We start from the raw sequence: 27,428 nt of genomic DNA, 5'->3' as shown, positions 1-27,428 counted from the left end.
GAGAGTCTTATCCTTGAACAACTGTCAACTATATTGCTAACAATCTTTAGCTAATGGAATTTGGCAATTTGCAAACCCTACAAAGGTAAAAAACACAAGTTGGGAGTTCTAGATGTAGTTTTGGAAATTTCTGAAAACAGTGGGGTTAAACTGCTTTAAGGCCTCTTCATAACAGTCCTTGGAAACAAAAAGAGCATTATTAAAACTAAAAACCAAGCATTACAGTTTTTCACAGATAAATAAGAATTATTTTTACATCCTGAAATAGGGCTATTCTATGTCTTCCTTCCCTTAAGAATTCTCTGCACTTATTCTCCCTACATTCAAGATCTGTCCAAAGGCCATTCAAGACAGTGGAAAGTCTCCCACTGATTTTCATAGAGGCTCTGAGAGCCCCCCAAAGCCCAGAATATTCCCACATCATCTTCACTTTCAGGGGTAAACAGAGATCCTAAACCCCTTGACACCAGAAATCATCAGAACAGCAGAACAAAGCGGTTATGATCTGGGGGTTGAAGGGGGGGGGAGGGGAGAAGGTAATGGTACTTTCCAGGGTCCACCCACAACATATCTGCCCACTTGACACGAAAATGAGACACCCCTGTTGGTGGCTTGTGCGGGTGTTGAAAAGTGATGATATGGGATCTCTGGACTCCTTGATTTTAGCTCTCCCTCACTCAAGTTTGAATATACCACGGCTGAGCTCCTTGACAGGCAGGGGGCAAGAGGGTCAGAAAGAGAAAAATAAAGGGCCATATCTCCCAAGTTCACCCACTCAGGGTGCCAAAGTGAACTGCCACCATAGAACATGTAGCTCTGGAAGCAACGGGGTCTAGTGGTTAAGAAACTGGATTGAGGGATTGTCTACACAAGGAAATTTACTGGCATTATTTCTGTGTAAACTCCCCCTGAGGGCACACTTATTCCAGAATAAGAGTGTGCATACAGGGGGTTATACTGGTATAGCTGTATAATTATGCTGGTAAATTTTCCCCACAGTCCTGGGAGTGAGAAGACCTGGGTTGTAATTTTGTCTCTGCCACTGACCTGCTGGGTGACCTTAGGCAAATCCCTTCATCTCTGTGCCCGTTTCCTCCCATCCTCTGTCTGTCTTGTCTATTGAGCTTGTTGTCTCCTTGGGGCAGGGTCTGTCCCTGATTGGGTGCATGCAGCGCCCAGCACAAAACCGTCCTGATTGCACTTATTGCCAATAGGTGCTACTGGAATGTAAATAATACTGCATAAGCTCCTCATGGTGTGATTGTCCATTTTCTCACCTGCTTTGAGCAGTGACAGAGCAGTGCAAGGGCGGCATGTGAAGGATCCTCACTGGTGTGTCAGTCAGCACCTACTGAAACGAACCGGGCAACTCAGAGCTGCTGTTTCAGGCTCTCTGCAGACTCAGGCAGACATCTTCCTTTCAGCTGCACTCAGCTCACATTTTCAACAACTGCAGCTAGCCAGTGACTTTGAAGGCAGCTGAGATTCGAGAGCAAGAAGCCAGCTTAGGAAAGGTCCCGGAACAAGCGACCAGGGCACACTGGCCCAGTCCGAACCCCGCCAAGAACCGAGGGGCGCTAACCCTCCTCCCAGCCTTCCCGCTGGCAGGGCTCTGGCTCTCTCACTCCCCGCAGGATGAGGACCGGGGGGCTGGCCACAGCGGCGAGCTGTGGAGAGACCCGCCGAGGAGCAGGGCTGGGACGAGGCACAGCCGACGCGCCGGCCCAGGTCGCCCCGTCCGGCTGGCTGCGCCGCCCGCAGCACTTCTCCGGAGCCGTCCCTGTCCCGCCCTGGGGGTGTCCCCGGCCTGCGGACCCGCCCAGGTAGCCGCATCCTGGGGCCGCCCCCGCTCCTCCTCCCGCCCCCGGCCCGCCCCCCGCTCGCTCTCCCCGCGGCTCCATCCTGGGATCGGCCGGCCGAGCTGACAGTCTGGCTCAGCGGTAGCCGCGGGCGCATCAGCCGGGCAGCGCCCCAGCTCTGCGCCGCACCTGCGCTGCCAGCTCCTGGGCGCCGAGGATCGGCTGCCCGGCGGGGCGCCCTGCAGCCCGGAGCAGGGGGTCGTCCCGCCGCCGCCGCCGCCGCCAGGGCTCCTGGCTCGGGCAGGGCAGCTGCCCCGCCGGCTCCCTGCCCGGCTGCCCTCCAGGATGAGCCCGCAGTACTCCCTGCGCTCCCTGCTGCTCGTCATCCTCGCCGCCTTCTCGGCCAACGCCAGCAACTGGCTGTAAGTGCGGGGCCGGGGAGCGGGGCTGGGGGCGGACCCGCCGCGGAGCAGGTGCCTCCGGCTCCCTGCCCGGCGCCCCCGCGGGCTGGGCTCTGCGGGGGCGCCGAGAGGCTCCGAGCCGGGACCCTGCCCGCCCGGCAGCCGAGCCGGCCGCTGCGGGGCAGGGGGTGTCAGTGCGGGCGGCACTTGCTCCGAGCCCTGCGGAGCCGAGTCCGCCTGGGAGCTCGCTGCCTTCAAGGTGCGGCGCCGGAGCCTGCCTGGCCCCACGCTGGGGGGGCGGGGAGTCCCTCTAGCCCTTTTGTTCCCTCCCTAGGGCTGGGATCTCCCCTGCGCCAAGCCGGCCGCCCCTCGTCTTCCCCACGGAGAAAATCCGAGGGGGCAACCGACTAGCCCGCCGGGAGCGGGGCTGGCCGGGCTCGAGAAGTGACCCCCAGTGGCTGCGCACGGTGCTTCCTTTCTCTTGCTCCAGGCTCGGCAGCGAGGCGCTGGCTCGGCAGCGGGGCTCTACCTGATCAGCAGCTGCAGGCGCTGACATTGGCCGCCCGCGGCACTCAGCCCCTTGGCTCGCTTCTCTGTCCCAGTCCCAGCACGACCCTCGTCTCCTGCGGCCGCCCCAGGCAGCACGACTCGCAGCCCTCCTGGGACCCCCCTTCCCTCTGAGGGTGCTGGTGTCCTAACCCGTGAAAGAGCAGTACTGGTGTGGCCTGGGTTTCCATGGAGAGCAGGGGGTGCGGGACGGTTTCTCCTTGTGGGGAGGAAAGAACAAATGTCCCCAGTGAAGTTGCCCTACATGTCCTCCCTGCTGTTGCTCTGAGGTCATGGCCTGCTTCCTGGGTTGCGGTGCGACTAACTGGGCTGAACTCCAGCACTTGTGTGCCCACAGAGGTGAGGCAGAGCTCTTCCCCTGAAGAATTATTATTTATTATTTAGGCTAGTTATACTATAACTTTATGGAAGCAGAAGCTACATCTGCATTTGTTCTTAAGTTACTAATCTGTGTAGCACCAAGGCCCTGAGGTCAGAGCTCAGGTCAAAACACAGCCTGGGTTTTGCGGCGGTTCTGATAAGCGAGGGAATGGCCGGGGACAGGATTTGGTGAAGTGGGGAGAGAGAAAATGGAAAAGTTACAAATCTACAGCCCAATTTAGCAGAAGTCTTTTCTCTTCCCCACCCTCCGGGCCTGTCTGCGCTGATAGACACTGGATCTCTCCTGGCCCTAGTTAGAAGAGTAGGGGTTTGCTTCCCCTCCTCCTTGCATTCTCCACCTGGCTGGCACATGCTGCCCCAAAGCTCTGGAGATCAGTGGTGCTGTGGGGCTCTCTGGGATGAGGAGCTCTAGAAATGCGAATCCTGACGGTAGGATGTGGAGGAGCCCAGTTAGATTAGGAAGACCTGGAACAAACACTGAGATAACTTGTAAGGTAAACAAGGAGGGAAACTGCCACATGTTCTAGAAAATTCCACCAGAGCTTTGACAAGGCTGAGGGAAGTGCTCCCTGAAACGGGCCCTTTGGGGGGGCTCTGCTGGGGGTGGGGTAGGGGAGGGGCAGCATCTTTCTCCAAACTTTGAATTAACTATCAGTTTGACTAATTGATTTCTTCTGGTGGGTGGGGAGGCTGCGGCTCCCAGCTTTTATCAGCCTCGGAGGCTGGGATTGAATTCTAATTAGAGCCCAGTTCAAGGGTTTAACAAATCTAGTCTCTGGAGCAGAGTGACTGTTGCACTGTCGATGGCTTGGGTCACAGCAGAGGCACAAGCCACCATGGCTACATTTACCACTTGTAGCATAACAATAAAGATGAAGGGCCAGTTTGCCTTTTCCTCTGCGCCTGAATCTCCCATGGGCAGGAACAGGAGTGATGAGTGTTTCAGGAAAGGAGATTAATCTCCAGAGACATTAAATTTCAGCTACCACAGTGAATACCCAGTCAGCCACAACACATCTATGCCCCCCATTCCACTCTGTAGTCCACAGGTGCCAATGCTTTATCCCTTGTTTAAGCCAGTGGTGGCTGAGTGGTTTTTAGAGGATGCTACTCAGCCCAAGGAGACCAAGGTGCTGACCAGTCTGTGCCTGGAGTGGCCATGGTCATCCTTCAAATGGATGGATGAGAAGGGTGCTATAAAGGAGCCTGTTTGGGTCACATGGGATAAATTGTCCCATGCTCTATTACTGGGCTCCCCCTATTTTCCCTTGTCAGATGGAAAGAGTTTTGTGGCATGGGTCTCTTGCAAATGCTGGGTGGATTAGAGCAGACCACAAGGCGGCACTGCCTCACATTTGGTGAAGACATGTCATGGATCTCTGGTGGTGGTTTCTGCAGTGGACAGGACTGAAAGGGGAAGTACTGGCTGAGGATAGTGGCCCTACCAGGAACTTTGCAGAGGTGTTAGCCTGGCAAGCATCTGTGCCGGCTTTTGGGAAAAGGGGAAAATTCTGTAGGTGGAATCATCTTAATATTTGGGGATTTTTACAGGGATTCTGAGCTCTCCAGCACTTCCAGGCTTCTCCCTGCACTCTGTTTTGATGCAGTACCAACAGAAACTGCTGAGCTAGGTTTCCCACACGCACCCAGCCATTTGGCCCATACACACAAGGTTACCAAAAATTGAAGGGGCCAGGGAATGTGTGGCTGTTTATCTGCCAGTGGGTGGGATTTCTGTGTAACATGAAGGTTGTCGTTGTGTTGTAAAAGTAGATGTGTGTAAGAGGACGGCAGTGTGGAGATGCAGTGGTGGGAGTGGAGGCTGCTTTCTCCAGGGCTTTCTTCTGGACAAAGAGGGTTTGGCTCACAGGAATAGCGGGCAGGAGAAGTTGTGTTGTAACCAATGAAAATGGCCTCCAGCGAAACCAGCCAGGGGAGTAAGACTTCCCCCCCCCCCCCCCCCCCCATAAGGGTTGGCTGTACTGAGAGGGATTTCTACTGGCTGGTTGGGATTATGCATTAACTTGTGTATTTGTATTACAGCAAGGCTGAGAAATGCCTTATTATGATATGTAGTCCTGGTACCTAGGCCTCTATACACTGCGTGACTGGAGCTGAGTGTGTTGCAGCATTGCAGCCCACTTGGTTCATGTTTGAGAAAACTGAGCATAGGCGGCTTTAGCTGCCAGCGACTGGGGGCTTGTGTGCAACAGCTTGTACTTTCTAGGTTATAGTGGATCTTTCTAAGAGGATGGACATGTGGGGATGAAGCTCTGTGGGAGTGGAGGGCTCATTCCAAGCACTTACTTCCAGGCACCAATTCCTGCCAACAGTGTGGAGGGAAAGCAGAGATTCATTTCACTGCTTTTGGAAGAAAAGAATGGAGTCTGGCATAACAAATGTAGCTAGTCCAATAAAAAGACAATCTACAACTTGGTGTTTTTATTCTTTGCCTATTGAACTCAGGCAAGTCCCACTCCTGACATCAAAAAGAAAGGGCTGCCCTCAGGCAGTAAACAGGGAAAGAAGGACCTGGGAGCTATCAGATGGTCTGAGAATGAGTATACCCTGCATGTTTCCTACATACCATGTGTATTCTGTGCAGAGCTCTGTAGTGCTCTGCTTCATTGTAGGGTTGTGTCTTGCTTTAGGCCTGTGTATACTACATATATGTGTATGTACAGCACACATGGCCCATGTCCATTGCATTCAGCCTGGGCAGGCAGTGAGTGGCTCTTTTGGGTATGTGTGTTACCTTTATGCCCAGATGTGTAGTGTTTGTGTGCATGTTTCTGTAGATTTGTGTGTGTGTTCAGTGGCACAGCTCTGTAGAGAGTTTGATTTTTCCAGAAACCTGCTGGATTAGTGATTAAGCTCAGTGAGCATTTCACAAGACGAGTTTTTTTCTAAAGCTTCTTTTAACCTGTTGGAACTCGCATTCCCCAAACGCTTCAGAGACAGACAGCTTGTAACAGTTGAATTGGACATTTTCACAAACTCCTTGCTTTGCATGGAAGAGCTCTAAGGAGGTAGCTGCGGAAAGGCTGTTTAGATTGGTTTGTGTGCCAGTGTTTATGCGTTTTATAATCTGTAAAGGAGAAGCATCTTGGGATCTTCTGGAATGACTGACCTGCAGTCCCTCAGAGGGATCATTCTGCTACAGAGGCTTTCAGAGTTGGAAGGGAGCTTGAAAAATCTGATCATTGAACAAACCAAGATATCTGGCTAGAAAGTAAACCTCAGGCATATTTTGTCAGTCTCTGGATTTTGGGAGTTGCTGCTGGGTTTGCTGCATGTCCTGGAAATCTCTGTCCTTAAGCCATTTCCAGATTTGGAACTAGAAACTTTCTCCTTTTTGATAACACCTGTAGCCTTGCTTTTCCTTCGACAACTCCAGGCTCAGTGGAAGCCTCATACTAAACCACTATACTGAAGTGAAAGGTCCGTTCCCAGTAGATCTGAGCCCCAGAGTGTGGGTATGTGCCAGGGGAAGAAAACATCTCCTTTTGGCCTCTGCGTGCCTCTCACAGTCGGCCAAACATTATCTCCAGCAGTGCTTAATTTGTGCAAGGGATGAGCCCTGGCACCTCACGGCTTGGCAGTTCGTAGCCCTGGCACCTCTAGGCTTCCTGCATCAGTTATGAAAGTAAAAAAGGTGGCTTGAGCCCTGGCACCTCTTTCATTACAAATTAAGCCCTGATCTCCAGAGGAGCACAGAAGCTTGCTGCATGCATAGGCGTTTCACTCCTGGATAGTCCATGGCTTGTGTTACTTTCCAACACATTGCATTGCAAGTGTTACTGTGACTGGCTTATAGGACTGAATTAAATTTTTGATTCATTGTGGTTTTGCGCTAAAATATTCCAAACCCTGCACCCTGTGCATGCACTCCAAAACATGGCTTGTACGTGCCAGGGCGTTTTCTAGGTGGTGCAAATGGGATGCATGTGGCATTTTTCCAAAGGGGCGCTGACCCAAGCACTCAGCAGTGTACTAGCTGAGCACCTCTCCGAAGTGGGAGAGGATGCTCAGAGTTCTGACTGTAGGTGCGCGAATGAAATCATCACAGAACAACTTTGTTGGCAAGTTCCAATCTAACTGGGTAACCATAGCCAGTAAACTAACAGGCACTACAAAGCCTGGTTTCTCCTAACTCGGTATCTGACGCTATTGGCTTTTAAGATGTGACTGGTTGTTTGGATTATTAGGGCGACTTTCTTGAAGCTCTAGAAAAAAGATCCCTTGTGTGTGGAGAATCCTGGGCACCCACTCATCGTGAAACCATTAGTGACTGCCTTCGTTTTCATGCCGTTATCCGGCTAAAACGGTGTTGGTCTCTGGGAGCTTTGCAGGAGGCTCTCCATGTGAGGTAAATATTCTGAGATGCGGTTAAGCTGCTGTATAGCAGGGTGTGCGGCCAGCAGCTCTTTAGCCCCTGTAAATAGGGGGTAGAGATGTGGCAGTAACGTTTCCCTCTGGGCTGAGATTTGGCTTAAAGTGCCAGGAGCACAGTTGTTGGGGTTTTTTGTTTGCTTTGAGGGGGAGGAAGTGGGGAGGTGTTTAAACTTTAAGAAAGTGGATTTGACTGTTCAATGAATACCTAAAAATCTGTGACTTACAAAGTGAGGCTGGCTGGAAAGCTGGTCTCTGTGGTCTCATTCTGTTTGCATTATAGGGCCAGAGAGGAAGGAATAATGCTTTGCATTTCTACAGCCCCTTTCATCCGGAGATCTCCCAGTGCTTTGCAAACACAGGACCTGATTCTCCTGTGCCTGGCTCCTCATCTCATGGACACCTTTGCAAAGTTGGTGTTGTGAGTGCAGAATTCTAATTTGGTAGCGCTTACTCTGATGGTGCTGGTGCAAATGGCTATCCATGGTGCAGGGCGATGGGGAACTGGGCCCTGTGTTGATAATTCTCTGTCTGATTGGCTCTGCTTTTACAATTACCTTGATGTGGATGACCGAGTACTCTTCAGCTAGCAATTTCCCAGCTTTCTTCGTAGCAGCAAGAGGCCCTGATTCTCAGGTCTGGCTAAAATCCACTCATGGATTTTACCTTTACATCATCCTTGTGGCTCTAGATTTTCAGCCCAGCTGTGGCCTGGTCCAGTCCCTGGTATAGAGCAGCCCTAAGATGTACTAACTGATGTCTGGCTGCCGAGAGCCCCAAGGTGCTGGCTGATCTGCGCAAGTGGGAATGGCTGGAACATAGAGGCATTCTTGCCATGTCCCCTTTCTCCTGGCCACTCTCCCTGTTCCAGACCTTACATAGTGGACACTCCCAGGTAGCCAGCCTATGGCAGCACAAAACAGACAGACCAACACTGCAAGTTAGACCCACAGTCTCTTTGCATACTGAACATCTTGTTGTGAGCGCTGTCCTGGAGGCAGAATGAATGGCTGACTAGGAGTATTCCGGGAGAGGAGAGATTTGAGGACCCAGATTTGGGAACAAATTCGGTGAGTGGGGTGGGGAGCTCCCTTGCGCTGCCCCAGGGTTCCTTTGGAGACCCACCATCAATGCTTTGTCACTTCATATTTTGCTCTCTAATCCTGAGGGAGGCATTGCAGCAAGCTCTCCCCAGAGTCTTATGCAGGTGGGGACACCCTTCCATGGAGGGCAAGAGGAGGAAGAGCTAAAAGCTACAACTTATTCTGTAGGACATTTGTATTTCAAAATAGATTAAAAAATCTTGCAACAGTTTACGACAAACCCAGCCAGCTTTAGTTCCCCCCTCACCCCCCCCCCCCAAAAAAAAACAACAAGCGAGTGGCTTAAATGTTTGTATCTTGGTGGCAGAAAAAACATTTTGAAATCTCCCAGACTTTGGAATTAGCTGGGATGGGCAAGGCCCTGATCTCGGGCTCCTTTTAAAAGCTAGTAATGCCATAAATAATCAGGTCCTAGCTGGCCGGGAATCTCCAGGACTAAGTTTGTCAGGACACAGGAGGTAAATTGATCAGTAATATTCAGATAGCTAGTGATGGTGAGCATCCTTATTTGGGGCTTTTTGAGCAGGTAGTCCCTGGTGGCTAGTGGCATGCCGGAACCACCCTGAATCTGGGAGTGAAGGAGGGTATCTGAGAAATGAAACTGGAATAGAAAGTGCTGCCTCCCAGGCCGAGAAGGGGAAGGTTCCTGTGAGCTCCAAGGCCAAAACAATGGTAAGGAAAATGGACTTCTGTCTGCCTCGTTCCTGGAACTGCCTGTGATGCTGGTTTCTGAGCCTATAATGGACCCTGCAGTTATCTGAGCCTGCGATGGACTGTTACAGTTGCTGCTATTTGTGTCATTCAGCTATAGGAGTGTCACATGTGTGCTGGAACAATTTTTATAGTGCGGGTGCTGGAAGCCATTGAACCAAACTGTAAACCCTGTATATGAAGGATTCAAGCCAGGGGGCGCTGCAGGGCCCCTCCGTCTCTTCCCCCCCCCCCCCCCCCCCCATTCCTGCATCTCTGGTTCATTGTCATCCCCTTCACTAACTTGTCTTGGATGGCATACGTGGAAGCAGTCTATTGACTTCCTTAAAAGTGATAAAAGTGCCAGACAAACTCAAGAATCTGTTTCTGGCATGTTTTCGTATGTTTTCACCAAGGCAGGTTCACTGACTTTCATGGTATTTTGTGGATATTTTTAAGCCTTGGATCCTGGAGTCATGTGAATACAAGAGAATCTCAGCTTTCACTTAAAAAGTTTCTAGTCCTCTTGGTTTCAGAGAGAAGCTTGAAAACATGACTCAAGTGGTCCCTAAAGGCTCAATCCAGAAGGCAAATAAACCCCCCCAAATATGCTAGTTTTTGTAAAAATCTGATGACCCAGGGGGCCCTGACTCAGGATTTTTAGACACTCGGGTTGGCAATATTTACGGCTGTAAGAAAATTGTGGGCAGTGGTTTTGTGGTGGCAACTGCAACTTTTAGCAGACACAGCAACTTCTTAGAGTTGCTGCAGATTTCAGAACGGCCAGCACTTGGATGCTACGGCCAGCAGAGGAGCAGTTCCTCTTCACGTGTTGAGGAAGATACAGTGAAGAGTTAATATTGTGAGTTTTTGCATTTATATTCAGTTAAACCAGTTCATGAACTCCTGTAAGTTCTGTGCAAGTTAGTGCCGCCCCTGGGGTCTTGTCGGCCTGCCAGTGTGCACATTGGGGTAATGGCATTGTAAAGTTGGACTCTCTTGCAGTGTTTCCTGATTTGAAGGTTGAGCAACAAGATCGAGTCAGTGCCAATGGCACTTTTCTCCTTTAGAATAATAGCAATTGGACCATATTCAGCACTGCATGACAGGCTTGTGACAGTGTCAGCAGCACATAGAGAGTCAGCAGTGACAGCATTTCTCAGACTCTGTGACTGTTGTGGCAAAGAAACCTTGGCACAGAGCAGTATGTGTGGCAGGAAACGTCTGTGTGCCAGCATGCAGCAATAGGTTTGCAAGGTGTGCAGCATGCGGCAGTGCAGGTGTGCCATAGTACAGAGCAGTGTTTCCCAGAGTTGTGCTTCCCCCAGTGGGTCTGGGGAAGGTTCTAGGTGGGTCATGGGCCTGCACGAGAGTGAGTTTGTCCTGCACTCACCCTGCAGCAGTGGCTCCTATCCCGTGGGGCTGGCTCCCTGCTCCGGCGTTGTGACAGGTTTGGTCTGGCTGATCCCCTGTTGTGATGGGGAGTGGGACGGTTAGCTAGGCCAAATTTGAGGAGTGGTGCTGTGACTGGCATGCGAGGGCAGGTGACGAGTGTGAAGCCTAGTGTGGCAGAAGCTTGTAATGGTGTGGAAGTGTCACACTGAGAGACTGAGTTGGTCACTTTTAACTAGAGGTGGAAATTGGGAGCTGAAAAGCAAAGCCAAGAGAAGAACAAATGCGTGGCTGATGTGACAGGAAGATCAAGATATAGACACATCCTAGTCTAATGCCCGAAACAGAATTATTCAAAGAATCAATTCAGGGACAACGCTTTCCATTAAAAAACAGTTACAGAAAACAGTGTCTGACTAGCGGGAGAAGGCAAAGGGCCTCTCTAGGTAGGACGCATAGTGAGATGTTGCCACAGAGCCATGAATGACAAATGGCCATGGGTGAAAGCTCCCAGACTTAGGCAGATGCTTGATGTATTGTATCCACCTCCGACAGATCCCTGGGTTTTGTACTCCCTGCTCTGGCAGCACACGCAGCTGATTGTGCTAATCAAGGATTGCTGAATTGTGTTAGTGCATGACATGGTATGTCTGTGCAGTAGCATAGAGGTATTGCAACATGCCCCATATTGTGCAATGCACTTACTGCTACACCACTGCAGAGTTTGTGAGTGGGCTGACAGACGCTGGAGGTGTGCGGCATCACTGGCTGGGCAGTGATAGTAGTGCAGTGTGGGGCAGTGCAGAAGTACATGAATGTACCTAAGGAGTGTGCAGAATACAAATGTGAGCTCTTCAGCTGTTCACAAGGACATTCTCCTCAGGCCTTGAGCTGACAGTGGAGAGAGGGCAATCAGGAAACCACAGGAAGTGGATTCCCTTCTCCATGTCCTGTAATTCACTCCTGAAAGAGTCATGGGGTGTGGGGGATTGCTCCAGCCCCTTCTCCCTGGGTGGGAATGAGAGAATCCTCAAATTGCCCCTCTTCCTTCCAGGTGCATCCAGTCAGGACCTTTCTCTCCTTCTGGCAGCAGTGCTGTGAGGTCCTTTCCCCTTCCTGGGGAGCCTCCCCTTTCTCCCAGGAAACCGCTCTGCTTGTGGCAGGTCCTGGGGAAGAGGGGTAAACCCCTGTGTCCTAGAAGAACCGGATGCCAATGTGGGGAGATATCTCTCTCTGTGGAGGAGAGAGCTCCTTCTGCTCTGTGCAGATGCTGGGGTGGGGGCTAAGGTTAACTTCCCCCCTCGCCAGCTCCGACAGCCTCTGGGGCTGCTCCAGTCACGCTTCTTTGATTCTAGAGGCCAAAGTCTCGGTCTCTCCCCTGCATTCCATGAGGTATCATCCCTGAGGCACAAACACCTCCCTGCTCCCCAGTGCTGCTGCTGCTTCTCCCCACAGCGACCATCTGCTACCTAGCCCTCAGGCTCCAGCGTCCCATCCGACTCGTCTCAGTTACAGCAAGAGCTTAAAGAAGCTCCATCTATCGAGTTTAGCCAAGAGAAGGGTCAGAGGTGACCTGAGCAAGCTGTAGGTACATTGGGAGAAGATTTCTGATGGCAAAAGCCTCTTGAATCTAGCAAACAAAGGCAGAACAAGAACCAGTGGCTGGAAGCTGAAGCTAGATGCGTTCAGACTGGCGATAGGGGCAGATCTTTAACTGGGAGGGTAATTAACCATTGGAACAGCTTAGCCGGCAATGTGGTAGAGTCTCCATCGCTTTAAGTCAAGATGGGACATCACTGTCTCAAATATCAAATTGAGCTAGAGCAGAAGTTCTGGGCTTGATGCAGGAATTGCTAAGTGAGAAATTCTCTGGCGTGCGCTATACAGGAGGCCAGATTAGATGATCATAATGGCTCCTTATGCCTTAAAAGTTGTGACTTGCCCTTTTTAAACTCACACAAATCAATGTAAGACAGACTGCTTGAAACGATCACTTTCAGAGGGCCTCAACCTTTTATAGCAGGGTGACTGTGTCTCATCATGTGCTGTAGTCCAGGAGGATGAGAGTGGTTGTGTGGATGAGATTGTTAGGCAGAAGGGGCCATAGTCAGTGTAACACAGGCCATTGTCTAAACAGAGGGCAGCTTTTGTGCTATGGCCAGAGTGAAAACCAGCCTGGTGCAGGTTGTTGTGTGGGAGGTCACATGGGAGATTAGAAAAGGCACCTTTCTCCAGCATTTTGTAGAGTGGGGTGGATGGAAATAGGGCAGTGACTAAAGAAGGTGTCTGAGTCAAGGAGAGCAGAACAATTCAACCAAAACCAATCCTAGGCCCCATCTAATCCCAGCCAATGCTTTCCATTGTACACTTACTAGTGTTTTGCCCAGTCTTTTAAAAAGTTCTGGCCGCCTGGTCTGCTTCCTAGGCGAACTGTTCCTCAGCCTAACGAAGCTCACTGTCGGGGTGTCTTTCAGACTGAGGTTTCTGTTTAATTCTAAACCAAATTATACATTCTTTATTTAACTCTTAATCGTTCCTCGATCCATCCACCCTTCTGCTAATTTCCGTGACTCTTTGGAGCGCCCTCCAGTGTGTTGGTATGTTTCTGGAAATAAGGTCTGGTGGCGCTAGAATCACAGAGATGGCCCCGTGCTCATTCACTACAGTAGTCACAGAACAAGAACATCAGAGGCACCAACACACCCAGAATAGATATGTTTAAAAATGCAAATGGCTTCTTCTCTGCAAGACACTTGATATGTCTTCCCTGATCTCTGCCTTTATTGAACATCTCAATTACTCAGATTCTCACTAGTGGGAAATGCAGAGGTTTATCTCCCCTAATTTCTGTTTTATCTGCCAACCTGTATGGCTTTCTCTGTCTTGTTCTTGCTCCTGGAAACTCTCCCCTGAAGTTGCTATTATCCTTGGGTATATTTTAAATAAAAACAAGATTAATTTTTAAAAGAGCCCTGGGGTTAGGAGGGATCTTGCAGCATTGCAGACAAAACAATTGCAGAGGAGATGAGTTGCAGACGTTTTTAAATTGTGAGATTTGGCCTAGTCTAAACACAAAGTTGTACCGATATAACTAAGGTGTGTCTTTATACTGCCTTAGTTAAACCAATGCAACTTTTGTGTAGAAGAGACCTTTTTGGTTTTTAAACAAGGAACTACAGTTGTGGACAAATTCCTGAGACATAAAGGCTAAAGGAAAGAAGAGTAACAGGTATACACTGCAAGCGACAGTGTCACTAAAAGAAAGCCAGCCCACTACAAATGAACCATGGGACTAATTGGCTCCTTTGCTATGTTCTAGACCCAATATGAGAAAGGAAGGAAAATACCTATCTAAAGTAGGATGTAATGCCTTCTCTGTGGTGCCTTGCTGTTTGCTTATTGTGCTGAGGGACTTTGTAGAGGAATAGTTCCAATGGAAACAGTCAATATGTAGGTGGGGAGAACTTTAAGGAAAGTTTGAGAGACTCTGGTTCTGATTCTGGGCCATCTTCTAGCATCCAGGTGGAACCATCTAGCTTCCAGGTGGTTACTTGGGGAAATAGTTTGAAGCAGAAGTGACTTAAAGAGTCCCTTACTTTGGGAATCAAATGATGCTTGGGTTATGCGTTTTCTTCTTCATGGTCCACAAAGGCCCAGCACCTGTACTCCGGTGGGTCAGTTTACCCAGGGGAATTTGACTTTCTGATCTTCATAGGCTCTATTTGCTAATTGGATCCCTAGACACATCTTACTGGAAAGGAAATTCATAGATTCCAAGGCCAGAAGGGACAATTATGATCATCTAGCTTGGCCTCTGTATAACACAAGCCAGAGAACTGCCCCAAAACAATTCCTAGAGCAGGTCTTTTAGAATGAGATCCAATCTTGATTTCAAAATTGTAGGTAATGGAGAATCGATGACAAACCTTAATAAATTGTGACAATGGTTAATTATTCTCACAGTTAAAAATTTACACCTTATTTCTAGTCTGAATTTGTCTAGCTTCAACTTCCAGCCATTGGATTGTATTACATATTTGTCTGTTAGACTGAAGAACAATTATGAAATATTTGTTCTCCATATTGGGTACTTACAGACTGTAATAAAGTCATGCCTTAACCTTCTCTTTGTTAAACTCAGTAGATGGAGTTCTTTGAGTCTATCACTGTAATGCAGGTTTTCTAATCATTTAATCATTCTCATGGCTCTTCTCTGAACCCCTTCCAATTTATAAACATCCTTCTTGAATTGGGGGCACAAGAACCGGACACATTATTCCAGCAGCAGTCTCACCAGTACCAAATCCAGAGGTAAAATAATCTCTAACTACTCAAGATTCCCCTGTTTATGCATCCCTGAATCCCACTGGCTGCAGCGTTGCACTGGGAGCTCAGGTTCAGCTAACTATCCGCCATGACCCCCAAATCTTTATCCGAGTCATCGCCTGTCAGGATAGAGTCCCCCATCCTGTAAATATGGCCTGCATTCTTTATTCCTAGATGTATACATTTACATTTTGTGTATTAAAATGCATATTGTTCGCTTGCACCGAGTTTACCAAATGGCCCAGATCATTCTGAATCAGTGACCTGGCATCTTCATTATTTACCAGTTCCCCAGTTTTTGTGTCATCTGCAAACTTTATCATTGACAGTTTTATGTTTTCTTAAGACATTGATACAAATATGAAATAGCATAGGGCCAAGAACTGATCCCTGTGGGACCCCACTGGAAACACACCCACTCAGTGACAATTCCACATATACAATTATATACTGAGACCTGTCAGTTATCCAGTTTTTATTCCATTTAATGTGTGATATCTTAATTTCATATTCTATTTTTTTAAATCAAAATGTCGTGAAGTGTAAGTATATTACATCACCTTTATCAATCAAACTTGTAATCTCACCAAAAAAAGAGATTGCTAGTTTGGCAGGTTCTGTTAATTACATTACCCTCCTTTAATTCTTTATTAGTCAAGTCCCATATCAGCCACTCCACTCTCTTGTCTGGGACCAATGTCAGGCCGACAGGCCTATAACTACCCAGGTCCTTCCATCTCGACTGAGTTTTAGTTGTGGGTTTGCTGTCTGGCATTGCCCAGTGGGACTGGCCTTGTATGTAGAGGGGTTCTCTGAAGACTAAGTAGTTTGCCTCAATTTGTCACATGTTGAAGGGCTGAGGCAGCCATTGGTCAGCGTGCTGGCTCTTGCCCTCTGAAAATATGCTTCTGGTTCCTGGCCCAGCAGTCTCCAGTACAATTGCATGCCAGGTTTAGGAGCCCAGGGTCTTGAAACTAACCCTATAGACTTGAGAATTGGCAGGCCAGTGCAACTGGAGTTGAGCTGGAAGACAGTAGGAGAAGGTACAATGGTCTACAGCAAAGGAAGGGAAATTCTGTGGTGTTTTGCAGACAGCTATTCGCAGTAAAAGCAATTGTGTGGTGGAACAGACTGCAAGGCAGGCTGTCTAGTCATAAGCACTGCAGCAGAGCAAGTTAGGTACGGTACTGGTGGGAATGAGGGGTGGAAAGTGGTCCTACAGAATGCAGGCATTGGAGTGATTTGCTCCTGCAGCCTTAGCTTGTGCATGTGCAAAAGGGAAACGACTGTCTAATGCCAAAATAAAAAATGCTACAACAGTGTCCCTTTTAAGGGCCAGATGGAATGGTGGAGCCCAAAGTTTCCATGGTCACAGTGAGGGGAAGCTGGCGAGATGATTATGCCTCAGCCCAGGGCCTAAGGCAGCTTGGTCCCCACCTCAAAATGGTTTAGAAATGCTCTGTAGCCTCCACTGGGACGAGGGCTGATGCGCCACAAAATGTAGGCATGAAACCTGGAGCTCTGTGACCATGGGAATGTGTGGTGGGAACAGCCCCGGAGATGGCGGATGGGGGACTGCCCTCTTCTCCTAGAGACAGGGAGGAAGAGGGGATATTTACCTGCTTCCCCTCCTAACCTGTGCCTGCCAAGGATCAGGAGGAGAGCAATGTGAGATGCACCTATTTTTCTTCTTCCACCTCAGGGGAGAGAGGAGCCTGTGCCAGGGCCAACATCTCTCATTCAGCTTTGTCTTTATGGAGCCGTAGAAGTTTCCCGATGCTTGTGGGTGCTGACTGCACCTGTGCCTGACGCATGCCATGCTTTGCTGGCCATGTAACTTCTCCTCCCACTGACTGTGGTAATCGCCCATCAGCAGTCACCGGTCTCTGCAGTTCCTCTCTAGCAGGGTGATGCAAAATGGCCACTTGGCCTCGCTGCCGGGCTCCAGAAAGCAGCACTCAGCCTGCTCCCAAGTCTTGTCTCGCCGCTCCCCCATCCGTGGCTGGCCAGGCAGCTGAAGCCTGGCTTTTTCTGTAATGGCAATATCCAGAATGCTTTGTATGCAAAAGACAGGACAGGAGTGGAGTGGGATGGAATACAAGGAGACCACCCCTGGATGCTAAAAGGCAGAGTAGGGCTGCTCTCCGGTACCTGAGCACAGAGGGAGAAGGGGAGTGAGAGCTGGAGGGTATCCCTGAATTTACGTTGGAGAGGGAGGCTGGAGAGCTTGTCAGGCTGGAGTCAAAGCAGGGGAGGCTAGAAAGATCAGAGTGGCCTGCAGAGATGGACATGAGCTGAGTAGGCAAAGGCATCCCCAGTTCAACCAACTTAGCTCGCATAACCCACCCCGTCTCGTAGCTGTGATGCGATGGCGACTTTCCTGGCGCCCCAGAACATTGCTCTGTCATGACCCCCCAGAGCCCAGCTCTGACAGGAAACAAGTGATTCCAGAAACTTCTTACTGAAATGTCTGTGTTTGGTTTAGTTCTCAAGAGGGGAGGCTGTTTCCCCTGGGAAGAGGCCCCTAAGCTATCTGGAAAAGTGACTGGGCTGTACACATCCACAGCTGAAGCCATGGTTACTTGCCATAGGCCCACGTAACTTGTGGCTGCTAGGGTTGTGCGGTGTGATTCAGGACACCGGTTTGAAGTTACAGAAAGAAGTGCTCTGTTGTCTCCTGTCGGCAGACCTTCTCCTTGGCTTCCAAGAGGCCCCCTAGTGGACTGTCTGTGGCAGTAGCTCAAAGCACCACACTTCACGACTCCCCTCCTTCCAAAGAGAGCAAGATGTTTTTGTCATGTTTATCTCTTCAGTTTCTCTGGCTGGTTTCTTGGGGACTGTCTTGCACTTTGGCAAGGATTTTTATGTTGCATCAATGACCTGGCTGGACTCCTTCAGCAACAGATCTGGTGCTATAGCGAGGTCTCCTGAAAGAGCTACAGGAGGAGATGCGTTTGGAAACCAGGTTCTGTGTAACAGTAGGTGAGGCCACCCTTAATAGATCAGGCCCATGTTACACTGGCAGTCTGTGCTGTCGCCAGCAGCGGGGGTGCATGCTTGTGTCTATGTGCTGTGCATGGAGCAGTGCTGAACGGCATTGAGGGGTGGGTGCATAGACATGGTGAGCGGCGATGGAGGCATGTGGCTAGCCCCCGTGGGTGAGCATTCTGGATAGCTTCACCCAGCCTGTGTGTCTTGTGTATCAAGTTAACAGCTCCTCTCTCAGTGATGGATGCAGTTCTCTGAAACAACATCTTTTGTCTTCGTTTTATCTTCTTAAACAGTAATAAGTATTTGTTTGGGAAGCGTCTTATCTGGAGCATCTGCTTGGAAAGGTTTGAAAGGGCCCTGTCACGCTTCTCTTCCTACGCTGCTTTGAATTTCTGACTCCCCATCGCCTGGAGAATTCTGCTGAGCTAGAAAGAACATTGGGTCTCTGAAGTAATTTTCTCCTCTCCCATTTGCCAAATAGAGTTTCCCCATATTCTGAGCTGACACTAACATGGCTGCCTCCAGCAGCTGCTTCACCTGTGGCATCACTTCCTCTTGCCAGCTTGTTTGTGTTCAGACCAGTTGCGGAATCATCAGTGATGCTGGCTGCACAGCTGTGGGAAGTGTTAATTAGGGGGGTTTCTCTGAGCACTAGGAGGTGCCCCAAATACTGCATTTGTGGGCATGGTCCAAGAACAGGGAAAAGGAGAACATTCTCCGGAGTGGGTTAGGAGCCAGGAGTTCTGTACCTCACTCTGTGGCCCTGGTCTGCACTTTTTATGGCACTCTCCCCAAGGAGATAGCAAATACTCTTTCAGAGAGGAGAAAGCCAAGGCACAGACATACTGCATGGAGTTGGTGATGCAGTTAGAACCCAATTTTCCTAACTCCTACTTCCATGACTAATCCACCAATCTGCAAGGTCATTGTGCAAGTCTCTTAACTCTTCTGTGCCTTTACGTCCGTATCTGTAAAACAGGGATAATAGTTACTGAACTAAGGGGAAGGTGGGGGTTTCAAGGTAGGTTAATGTCTCTTCAGAAGCAAAGTAGTGGTGTATTATCTGCCCCTGGCATCTTGGAGGAGTAGAGAGCAGCACTGCATGGGAACAGCAGACATCCTTCCCAGTATCCTAGCCTGCCACAGATATCTGAGGACCCTGGCTTGATGGAAGGAGGTGAGGCTCTGAGAGAAAGATGTCAAAGTTAGTCTCTAAGGTGCCACAAGTCCTCCTTTTCTTTAAGCCAATAATGTACATTAAGGAGTCACTGAGCTGCTTTTACATAAGCAAGTAATTGTCTTAAAAGAATGTAAATTCTTGGACAAATAGATTTAACTGGGGTTAAGGTTGTAAAAGAGTTTCATTCTGAAAATATGGCAGCAAGACACTCCATGTTTGTCTGTCTGTGTCTCATTAGCTCCCTATCAAATGTGCTCAATTTACAAGTGAAAATTGCATGCTTTTTCTGACTGCCAGCACTCCCCTGAGACCTGAGAGTCAAGCTGGGTTCTCTGTCTTGCACATAATTAGTAATAGGGATTCCACAGGCCAGATTCTGCCTTCAGTGACACCTGTGCAGCCCAGACACCAGAGGTGATTTTGTACAAGTATAACCGATTGGAATGTAGTGAACAATTCTCTTGATGCACAGGAGAGAACAGAATCCAGCTCCCTCCTGCTGAGTTGGCTCCACAGAGCTAACACACTGAAAACGTATGTACTGCTGAAGTCAGCAGATTTGACACTTGAAACCCAAGGGGAGCAAACTGTGCAATAAGGAATCACTCCTGTGTAGTCCCCTCTCAGAACAGAGCTTCACTTTGTAAGGGAAGGATCCTTAACAGAATGTTGTAAGACGCAAATTCCTGAAAATCAGGAAATTCAAAAACAAGATTCGACTTTCAAAAACAAATTGACCTGAGGTGCTTCAAACAATCTTAACTGCCCTTGCTGCTTCATAGTGTAGCTAAATGTAACTTTGAATTTTTCTGGCTGTCAGCTATTTCAGGGGTGATTTTCTGGCTGTCTGTCCAAGCACTGAATGGTGGTAAGGATTCCCCCTGGGTTTATTGATACATATTTAGTCCTAACTCCAGGTTCAGTGAGTAGCTTGTCTGGAACTCTGCCCTAAGCTGTAGGAGCTCCCTGCCCCTAAAGGCAGCACGGTGCCCTCGCCAGCACGTCAGCGGGAGCCAGCGGCTGCAGAGAGGAGAGTGCTGACATTAGCCTTGAGCTGTGTGAGGGCAGAGTTTGCCGGGGGTCCCTGGCTGAGTCTGCTCTGGCAGGCACATGGGTTCAGAGGGTCTGCGATTATCCAGGATCCGGTAGGAATAACGTACCAATGTCCTGAGCTATTCAGAAATAGTGATTGGGGCGATCAAAATGCCCAGGTAAGAGGTGGGGCTTTGGGAAGAAGGTAAAACAATGGCTCTCCAAGAGACCTAATGAACCTCCCCTCTTTGGACTGAGCTGGGGTGGGATCGCCAGCCCCTCCCTTCAAGAGCAGGTGCTCACACTTCTCTCCTGTGCGTGGGGGAGCCCAGGAAGTGGCAGTGGGGTAACCCTCTGGAAGCCCATGCAGTCTTATGGGGGAGTGATTCCAGTTACTACCAGGAACCCAGGAAGTGGAGTGGGCCTGGAGAGTGGCAAGGGGATAAATCGCTGGAAGTCCAGGTAGTGGGGAGGGGGGGGGGTTTACACCCCCACGTGCACCTCTTCCCCAGAACACTGTCACTAAGCCAGACCCAGGCTGGCGCAGCAGCCTCCGCATGTCCTCAGTCCCAGAGAGCAATGTGCAAGGCAGCAGGAGAGCGCAGCCTGGGGTGCACAGGGAAGCAAAGGCAGCGTTTTTCGGGTTGGTGAGTCCTTGAGGCCATGTTTGCAAGTGGGAACCTGGAAGGTGCCGGTCACAAGTGGTTTTGCCCACGACAAGCTCCTGTCTCCAGCTTCCCCGCTTCAAGCCCCACAGAATTCCGAGTGGTGAAAGACCCAGCAGTCTCCCCCCGCCACTCACCAGGGCTGGATCCCCACGCGAAGGTGGCTGGGGAAGCTAAAAGCAGGACTAAGAAGGGAAGTGGTTTGAGGGAGATGTTTGTCGTGAGTAGAACACAGCCAGCGCTGAGGGAGCACTGTGGCAGCTGTAGCTGGCAGCCGAGCTGCTGCACTGCTTGCTTTGGCTGACTTGAGAGACCTCTGGCTTTTCCTAGTAGCACTTGGATATGCTGGTACTCGGGAGACTTGACAGGGCATATTCAGAACATGCCGAGAATATCCCCCTCCATGCTAGGCGGACAGAGCAGAGCTGTGGAGCAGCCTCCCTGCTGAGAGATGGAGTGAATGTAGTCCATGCTGTAGCTGGGCAAGAGGGCCGTACTCTCCCCCAGTGTTGCTGTCGGGACCCTTGCTCTGATTCGAGGCAGAAAGCCCATTCTGCAGAACTGTCAGAGCCAGCCTGACGATGCAGAGGGACCCAGTCAGGCACTAGCCTCCAGCTCCAGTCAGGAAAGAAGGAGAGGAGAGCAGACGGTGTCTTTATCCAGGCTACTGGAAGGGGCCACGCGGGTGGAGATCTCACCAGCCCTGGAGGTTGTCAGTGCAATGGCAAGGGGTCTTCCCAGCCTCAGGACTGCAGGTGTCCGTGCCCAAGGCTGTCCCTGATTTCCCCTCCCAGGCAGCTGTATGGATATGAAAAGGCAGCATTTCCCAGGGAGAGGCTGGGACAATTCTTTCTCCTGCTCAACAAACCTTTCTAACAGATGTTGCTGGGTGTGCTGACAGGTACCTGGCAAAGTTGTCCTCAGTGGGGAGTATTTCCGAGGAAGAGACCTGTGAGAAGCTGAAAGGGTTAATCCAGCGCCAAGTGCAGATGTGCAAGAGGAACTTGGAGGTGATGGACTCAGTGCGCCGGGGAGCCCAGCTGGCCATCGAGGAGTGCCAGTACCAATTCCGTAACCGTCGCTGGAACTGCTCCACACTGGACACCCTGCCGGTCTTTGGCAAGGTAGTGACACAAGGTGAGCGAACTGTCCAGAGGCATGTGCTCATCTGGGAAAGGGAGTGAACTTAACTGAGGCATGAGCTTCCAGGTGGGAGATAACGAGCATCGAGCTGGGGCTGTAGCAGTGAAGCAGACAGAGGCAGAGCTTTGGGGAAATGGCTGCATCTTGTAGACCCATGCAGCGTGTGCACACTAGCACTCCAGTGTGGAGTCTGGTTTATTTGGCAGCATCAGAGCTACCATGTGGTGGAGGGCAGGAGATGGCCTGATGCTATCCTTTCGCTTCAGCCATAAATGCCACCTTTCCCTGCCACGCATCTGTTTTGTAGAATAGCAGTATGTTACTCTCCCAAAAGACAGGCACATGAGTGAGAACAGCTTTGTTTTGCTGGGTGTTGGGGGTTGGATACGGCAAGTAGCCATCACTGGGGACTACCAAGGCGTGCAGCCATGGGATTCTGGCACAGACACTGTTTGCGGCTCCGGGACTGGCTCAGCTGGCTGTGGAGAGCCACGGGAAGCTGGCAAGGATGTAGAGAGAGTGGCAGTAATGTACGGGGTACCTCCTGGTCCTGGGACTCCCATATATGCTGTACAGGAGGGTTCGTTGGGGCTGCTTTTAAGCTTGCCCAGTTCCTTAGCTGCTGTCTGCATTTCCGTGGTGGACCCAATTTCCTTGCTCATGCTGCAGAGCCCTGCTTTGTATGTACCTGGGCACAGTGGCGTAGGCTGGGCATGGGCTCTCGGCCTGAACTCTGTGTTGCAGGGTGATTGAGTTGGAACTAGCCGCGTAAAGCTACTTGAGTAGCTCTGCAGCTTCATTTGCCTCACCAAGAAGCTTCCCCTTGCAAGGGTTCAGCAGCAGCAGCAGGATGCTTTATTTATTTGGCCTCTTCTCTGGTCAGTGAACAAGCCGTAAGCTAGGGCTGGACCGTTTTTGTTACTCCTGAGTGAAGCAGACTGTGGGTGAGACCTTGGGATGATGCCCTCTGCTGCCCAAAATCAGTAAAACACTCCTCGCTCTCTTCAGCGTAGCATACTGCTATGCCAGCTCTGGTTCTCCTCCTTCCAGCTACAGTGTCTCCTGTTCTTATAGAGACTCCAGCACCATTCATCTTCATGAAGTGATCTCTACCCCAGCCTCCTACATGCTAACCATCTGCGAGCGTTGTGCTAACTTCATGACAACGCTGTGACCAAACAGAGCGAGCCCTGTTCATGTTGTAAAGCAAGGAGGGGGGCAGGATGTAATAGCTGCGGGCAAGAGGGCAGAGCTCGGTGTCAGGACTCCGATGTATTTGTAGAGCTGAGGAGCACTAGAATAGTGTGGAGGCGCGTCAGTATTGAGATGCATTGGCAGAGCTGGGGATGGCCAGGACCATAAGCGCAGACTTTTATTTCCTCTGCAGGTGCTCCACCCCCGTTCCGGCCCCACTCTGCCCCTTCCCCCAAGGTCCCGCTTTCACTCCACCTCTTTCCAATCCTTGCTCCATCCCCTCACCAGGCGCCCTGCCCTTGATCCGCCCCCTCCTCCAAGACCCCACCTTCACTCCACCTCTTCCCGTCCCCTCCCTGAGGCCCCTGCCTGCTCGCTTCTCTCCGCCCTCCCCCAAGCCCCTCCCCAAGCTGCCAAACAGTTGTTTAGCAGCACTTCCAATTTATCTGTGGCTGACGGGTGTTGAGCACCCATTCATTTTTTTTTCCATGGGTGCTCAAGCCCCAGACACCCACAGGGTCGGCACCTCTGACCGGGACTAGAACAGCAGGAAGGTACAGGGCAGAGCAGATGCGCTTTGGCAGAGCTCGGGAGGAGTGGTGAGTTTTCTCCGTGGCTGGCTGCATGAGGCCTGTTTCCAGAGCCAAGTTGTTCTTTCCTGAAGGCAGCACTAGTTTCTATGGCAGAGGGAGCTGCAGTGACTTCCCCCTTGTTCAGATCTCCCTCTCTCCTGGCAAACTAGTGAGCAGAGGCATCTCCACTCTGACCCCCTTTCCTCTGTCTAATTGCTCTGTGGGTTAGATTAGCTCCTGGGTGTCCCAACTCCTGCTGTTCCCTCTTCTCTGAAGCTCTGGGCACTCTCTGCTCTGACATACCAGGACCTGCAGGTCCCAGCCTCCCCCAGTCCAGCCTCAGCTCCTTATTTAACTTTCCTTCCCTCAGCATGGGGGTGAAGATTTGTGCTTGTGAAGGTTCAGGACTGGAAATACCAGAAATACCAGAAACTGAAGTCGTCTCTTTTTAGGCAGCCACAGCACAAACCGACCAACATGATCCTACTATTAACCTCGATTAACTTGGAGGTGATTCAGTCCCACGCTGGCTGGGTCCTCACCAGCCACTGCCGCCCAGGCCAGATTACAGCCTTGGCCACCAGAGTCTGAGCTGCGACCACCAAAGTTGCTCCCCTCTGTCTGACAAGTCAGTTGTGAGCAAGGGCCCGAGAGGTGAAGGGCAGATCTCTGTTCACAATGGTATGCTCCAGCTGCCATTGAAGTGACCCTGGGGCCTTTTGCCCTGAGCTTTCAAGTAGCACAGCCCGGACTTTAAATGCTGATCCCTTCAGTCTACAGCACGTGTTCTGAGACAGAAGGGCCTGTTATGTCCCAGCTGCCTTGGCTTCAGAGCATGGCAGGAGCCAGGGAATTGGGTGTTGCATGATTTAATTGATGACCACTAAACCCACAATCCTCTCACACATGCAGAGAGACGCTATCCATGAGAGAGAGAGACACAGACCTGGGCACACCCCTTATATGCACCTTTGCAAAGCTCCCTCTTCTTTTGCAGCTTTGCTGTAGCTCTGCTTTCACACAGGCCAGTCTTTGCTGGCACAGCCAGCTGGCCAGCCGAAACCTGGCCATGTGTCCTGCATGTTTGCTCTCTCCCTCGTAGAGGTTTGAAGTTCTCAAACAACTGCTTCCTCAATGTGAAGTAACCACTCTGGTAACCGTAAAAAGCAGCATGAAAGGCGCTCTGTCTCCAGCTGACGGAGGGATAGGGTTTTGAGATTGTGGCAGGGTTCTAGAGCAGAGCGATGTGAGAAGGATTTTGTAGGTGGGTTGTGGGGCTGGGGTGTGCAGGCTATTCTACTTAGAGCTGTTAAGGCAGAGGGAAGCTTCTTAGGCTCCAGGGGCAGCTCCATGTGGGGTTTCCTGGATGTGGGATTCAGTCTGGAAGGAAATGGTTTGGGTGTGAGGGCTCTAGGTGAGGATGGAGGTTGGATTCTGGTTGAGATGCAGTCAGTGCAGGGGTGGGTGGAGAGTAGGCAGTGGTGGGCCTGATGTTCTAGGCCTGTCTGGGGGCTTGGCTAGACCTTGCAAAGCTAGCGCATCCTCAGGGTTGATCTGACTTGCACATGGGCTTGCATATGTCATGTTAGCTGGACCATAGCAGTGCTTCAAAAAGCCCTTGGCTGGGATGATTTAGTTGGTGTTGGTCCTGCTTTGACCAGGGGTTTGGACTAGATGACCTCCTGAGATCTCTTCCAACCCTAATCTTCTATGATTCAACTCAGCTCCCAGAACTTCCTTTACAGCATGGGCTGGAAGGGGATTTTACCAGAGCTATTCTGGCAAGGAGCCCCGCTATGCCACTTTTTCATTCTATAGGGGAAGAGATCCACTGCCTGATTATTATTTATTTGTACTGCCATAGCAGCTAAGTGTCTCAATCATGGACCAAGACGCCTTGTGCTAGACACTGTCTGAAGGCCCCTTTTGCACTGCTCCTTAGTTCAGTGGAGAACTGGGCCCTGGAGGTTCTGAGAGACTGTTTAGGGTGTGAGTCTGCTTGGGGCTGCTCTCGAAGGGCTGTTGGGGACACGTTGGTGGGGTTGTTCTGGGAGACTGGGTACAAAGGGCTGGGGAGAGCTTTCACCATTTTAATGGTATTCCCCTTCGCTTTGATTCTCACAGTCAACTTAAGCTGGTTTAATTGTTTGCTTCAACTGCCTGGGCCCCAAACAACAGGTTCCAAATTATTAGTAATAAAAATTAGTTGTAGTATGAAGTTGAATTTATTGGGACTGCATCAGGGTCTCCAGCTATAGGGTTTTCTGTGCAGGGCTTGGGCTGCAGGCATCTGTGAGCAGGAATGATCTGTGCTCGGTTGCTGTGTGAGGGGCTCTGGGGGGGTTCTCTGCCCTAGACTTGGGGTGAGAGGGGAGAGGTCTACATACAACATCTGCATTTGTGGTTTTGTCCAGAAAAGTCTTTCTGCAAGTTTCTAGAAAGCGTTCTTGGAAGAGGTTTCTGTGCTGGGTCTCAGACTGTGGGGTGTTGTGCTTCGGAGGGGGTGAGGTGTGAGACTCCCTATTGTCATGTTCTGCGTGGGGGTGGGGGACTCAGGATCCATGGCTCTCAGTGCTCGGTTCTGCATGGTGTATGTATTGGGTATGTGCAGAGATTTCTGCCCATAGGTTCAGGGTATAGGCATGCAACATGTATGGCCTTGTGTGACTGGGGATCTGTAGGTAGGTTCTAGGTACAAGTATTCTGGATGGGGCATGTGATGATAGGAGGTTCTGAGTGCCAGGCTTTTGGATTGGGAGAATTGCCCCCAGCCACCCCACGAGCATCTGGAGAGAGACAGAAGAGACATGGGAGGGGCTGGGAGCCCTGCCAGGCATGCAGGGCTCCTCTGTGCCACACAACTGCATGTGGCAGGGGAGGGTCTGGATCAGGCAGTGGCGTCAGTCTGACAGAGACATGCATGAGTGTGTGGGCATGGACACCTCTGATTGGAAGGGGAGCTGCCCTCTACTGTGCGTGTGAATTTGCAAACGATTCCCCACAGCAACTTTTGTCATTCCAGGGACACGGGAAGCAGCTTTTGTGTATGCCATCTCCTCCGCGGGGGTGGCCTTCGCAGTGACGCGAGCCTGCAGCAGTGGAGAGCTGGAGAAGTGTGGCTGTGATCGGACTGTGCATGGTGTCAGTCCTCAGGGTAAGTCCTTACAGGAGTACGATATGGGCGAGTAAGAGTGGAGGTGCCAGACGGTCGCTAGAGGCCTTCTCTAGGCTAAGCACAGGATTGCACAAGATCCACTGGGCCCTTGCCCGCCAGCTAGAGAAGAGAGAGGAAGAATAAGGACAAAGGAACAAAAAGGATCCCTGCCCCAATCACTCCCTGCATGTCCCTTTCGGAGGGGACGGGTGGGCAGGTCACCCATTTGTCTGGCTGTTTGGGCACACAAAGGCTCCTAGGCAGCTTCCACATTTTGAAATGACCTTGGATGGTTTTCTCTTGAGAGGGTCGCTGCCCCACGGTCCAGTGCTCCAGGTGTGCCTGGGTAAAGCACTCCTGCTGCATTGCCTGAGTGTGTGCCTACCACATTGCCAGTTGTTTGCTCTGTCTGGGTACAGCATGGTGCCCCCTGGGAGAATCCATAC

The 27,428-nt window shown here is 50.7% G+C and overlaps 1 protein-coding gene across 3 annotated transcripts in view; it reads left to right on the top strand.

Annotated features, from left to right (window-relative positions):
* The first annotated feature begins 1,258 nt into the window (after window positions 1–1,258).
* WNT4 (Wnt family member 4) overlaps window positions 1,259–27,428 on the top strand; it is a 28,973-nt gene continuing 2,803 nt past the window's right edge. The window contains exons 1-3 of one of the 3 annotated variants that reach the window (XM_043531789.1): window positions 1,259–1,823; window positions 21,821–22,056; window positions 26,851–26,982. In XM_043531789.1, coding sequence (XP_043387724.1) covers window positions 1,636–1,823; window positions 21,821–22,056; window positions 26,851–26,982 — 556 coding nt within the window. In that variant the 5' untranslated portion in view covers window positions 1,259–1,635. Of the gene's footprint in view, window positions 1,824–1,871; window positions 2,222–2,816; window positions 3,107–21,820; window positions 22,057–26,850; window positions 26,983–27,428 lie in introns of those variants that run through there. The other 2 variants (XM_037881178.2, XM_043531790.1) reach the window with 2 other exon arrangements.

The sequence above is a fragment of the Chelonia mydas genome, chromosome 18 (assembly GCF_015237465.2).
Source record: "Chelonia mydas isolate rCheMyd1 chromosome 18, rCheMyd1.pri.v2, whole genome shotgun sequence".
Lineage (NCBI taxonomy): Eukaryota > Metazoa > Chordata > Testudines > Cheloniidae > Chelonia > Chelonia mydas.
The sequence above is the reverse complement of the archived record's forward strand: the minus strand, read 5'-3'. Positions and strand labels throughout refer to the sequence as shown.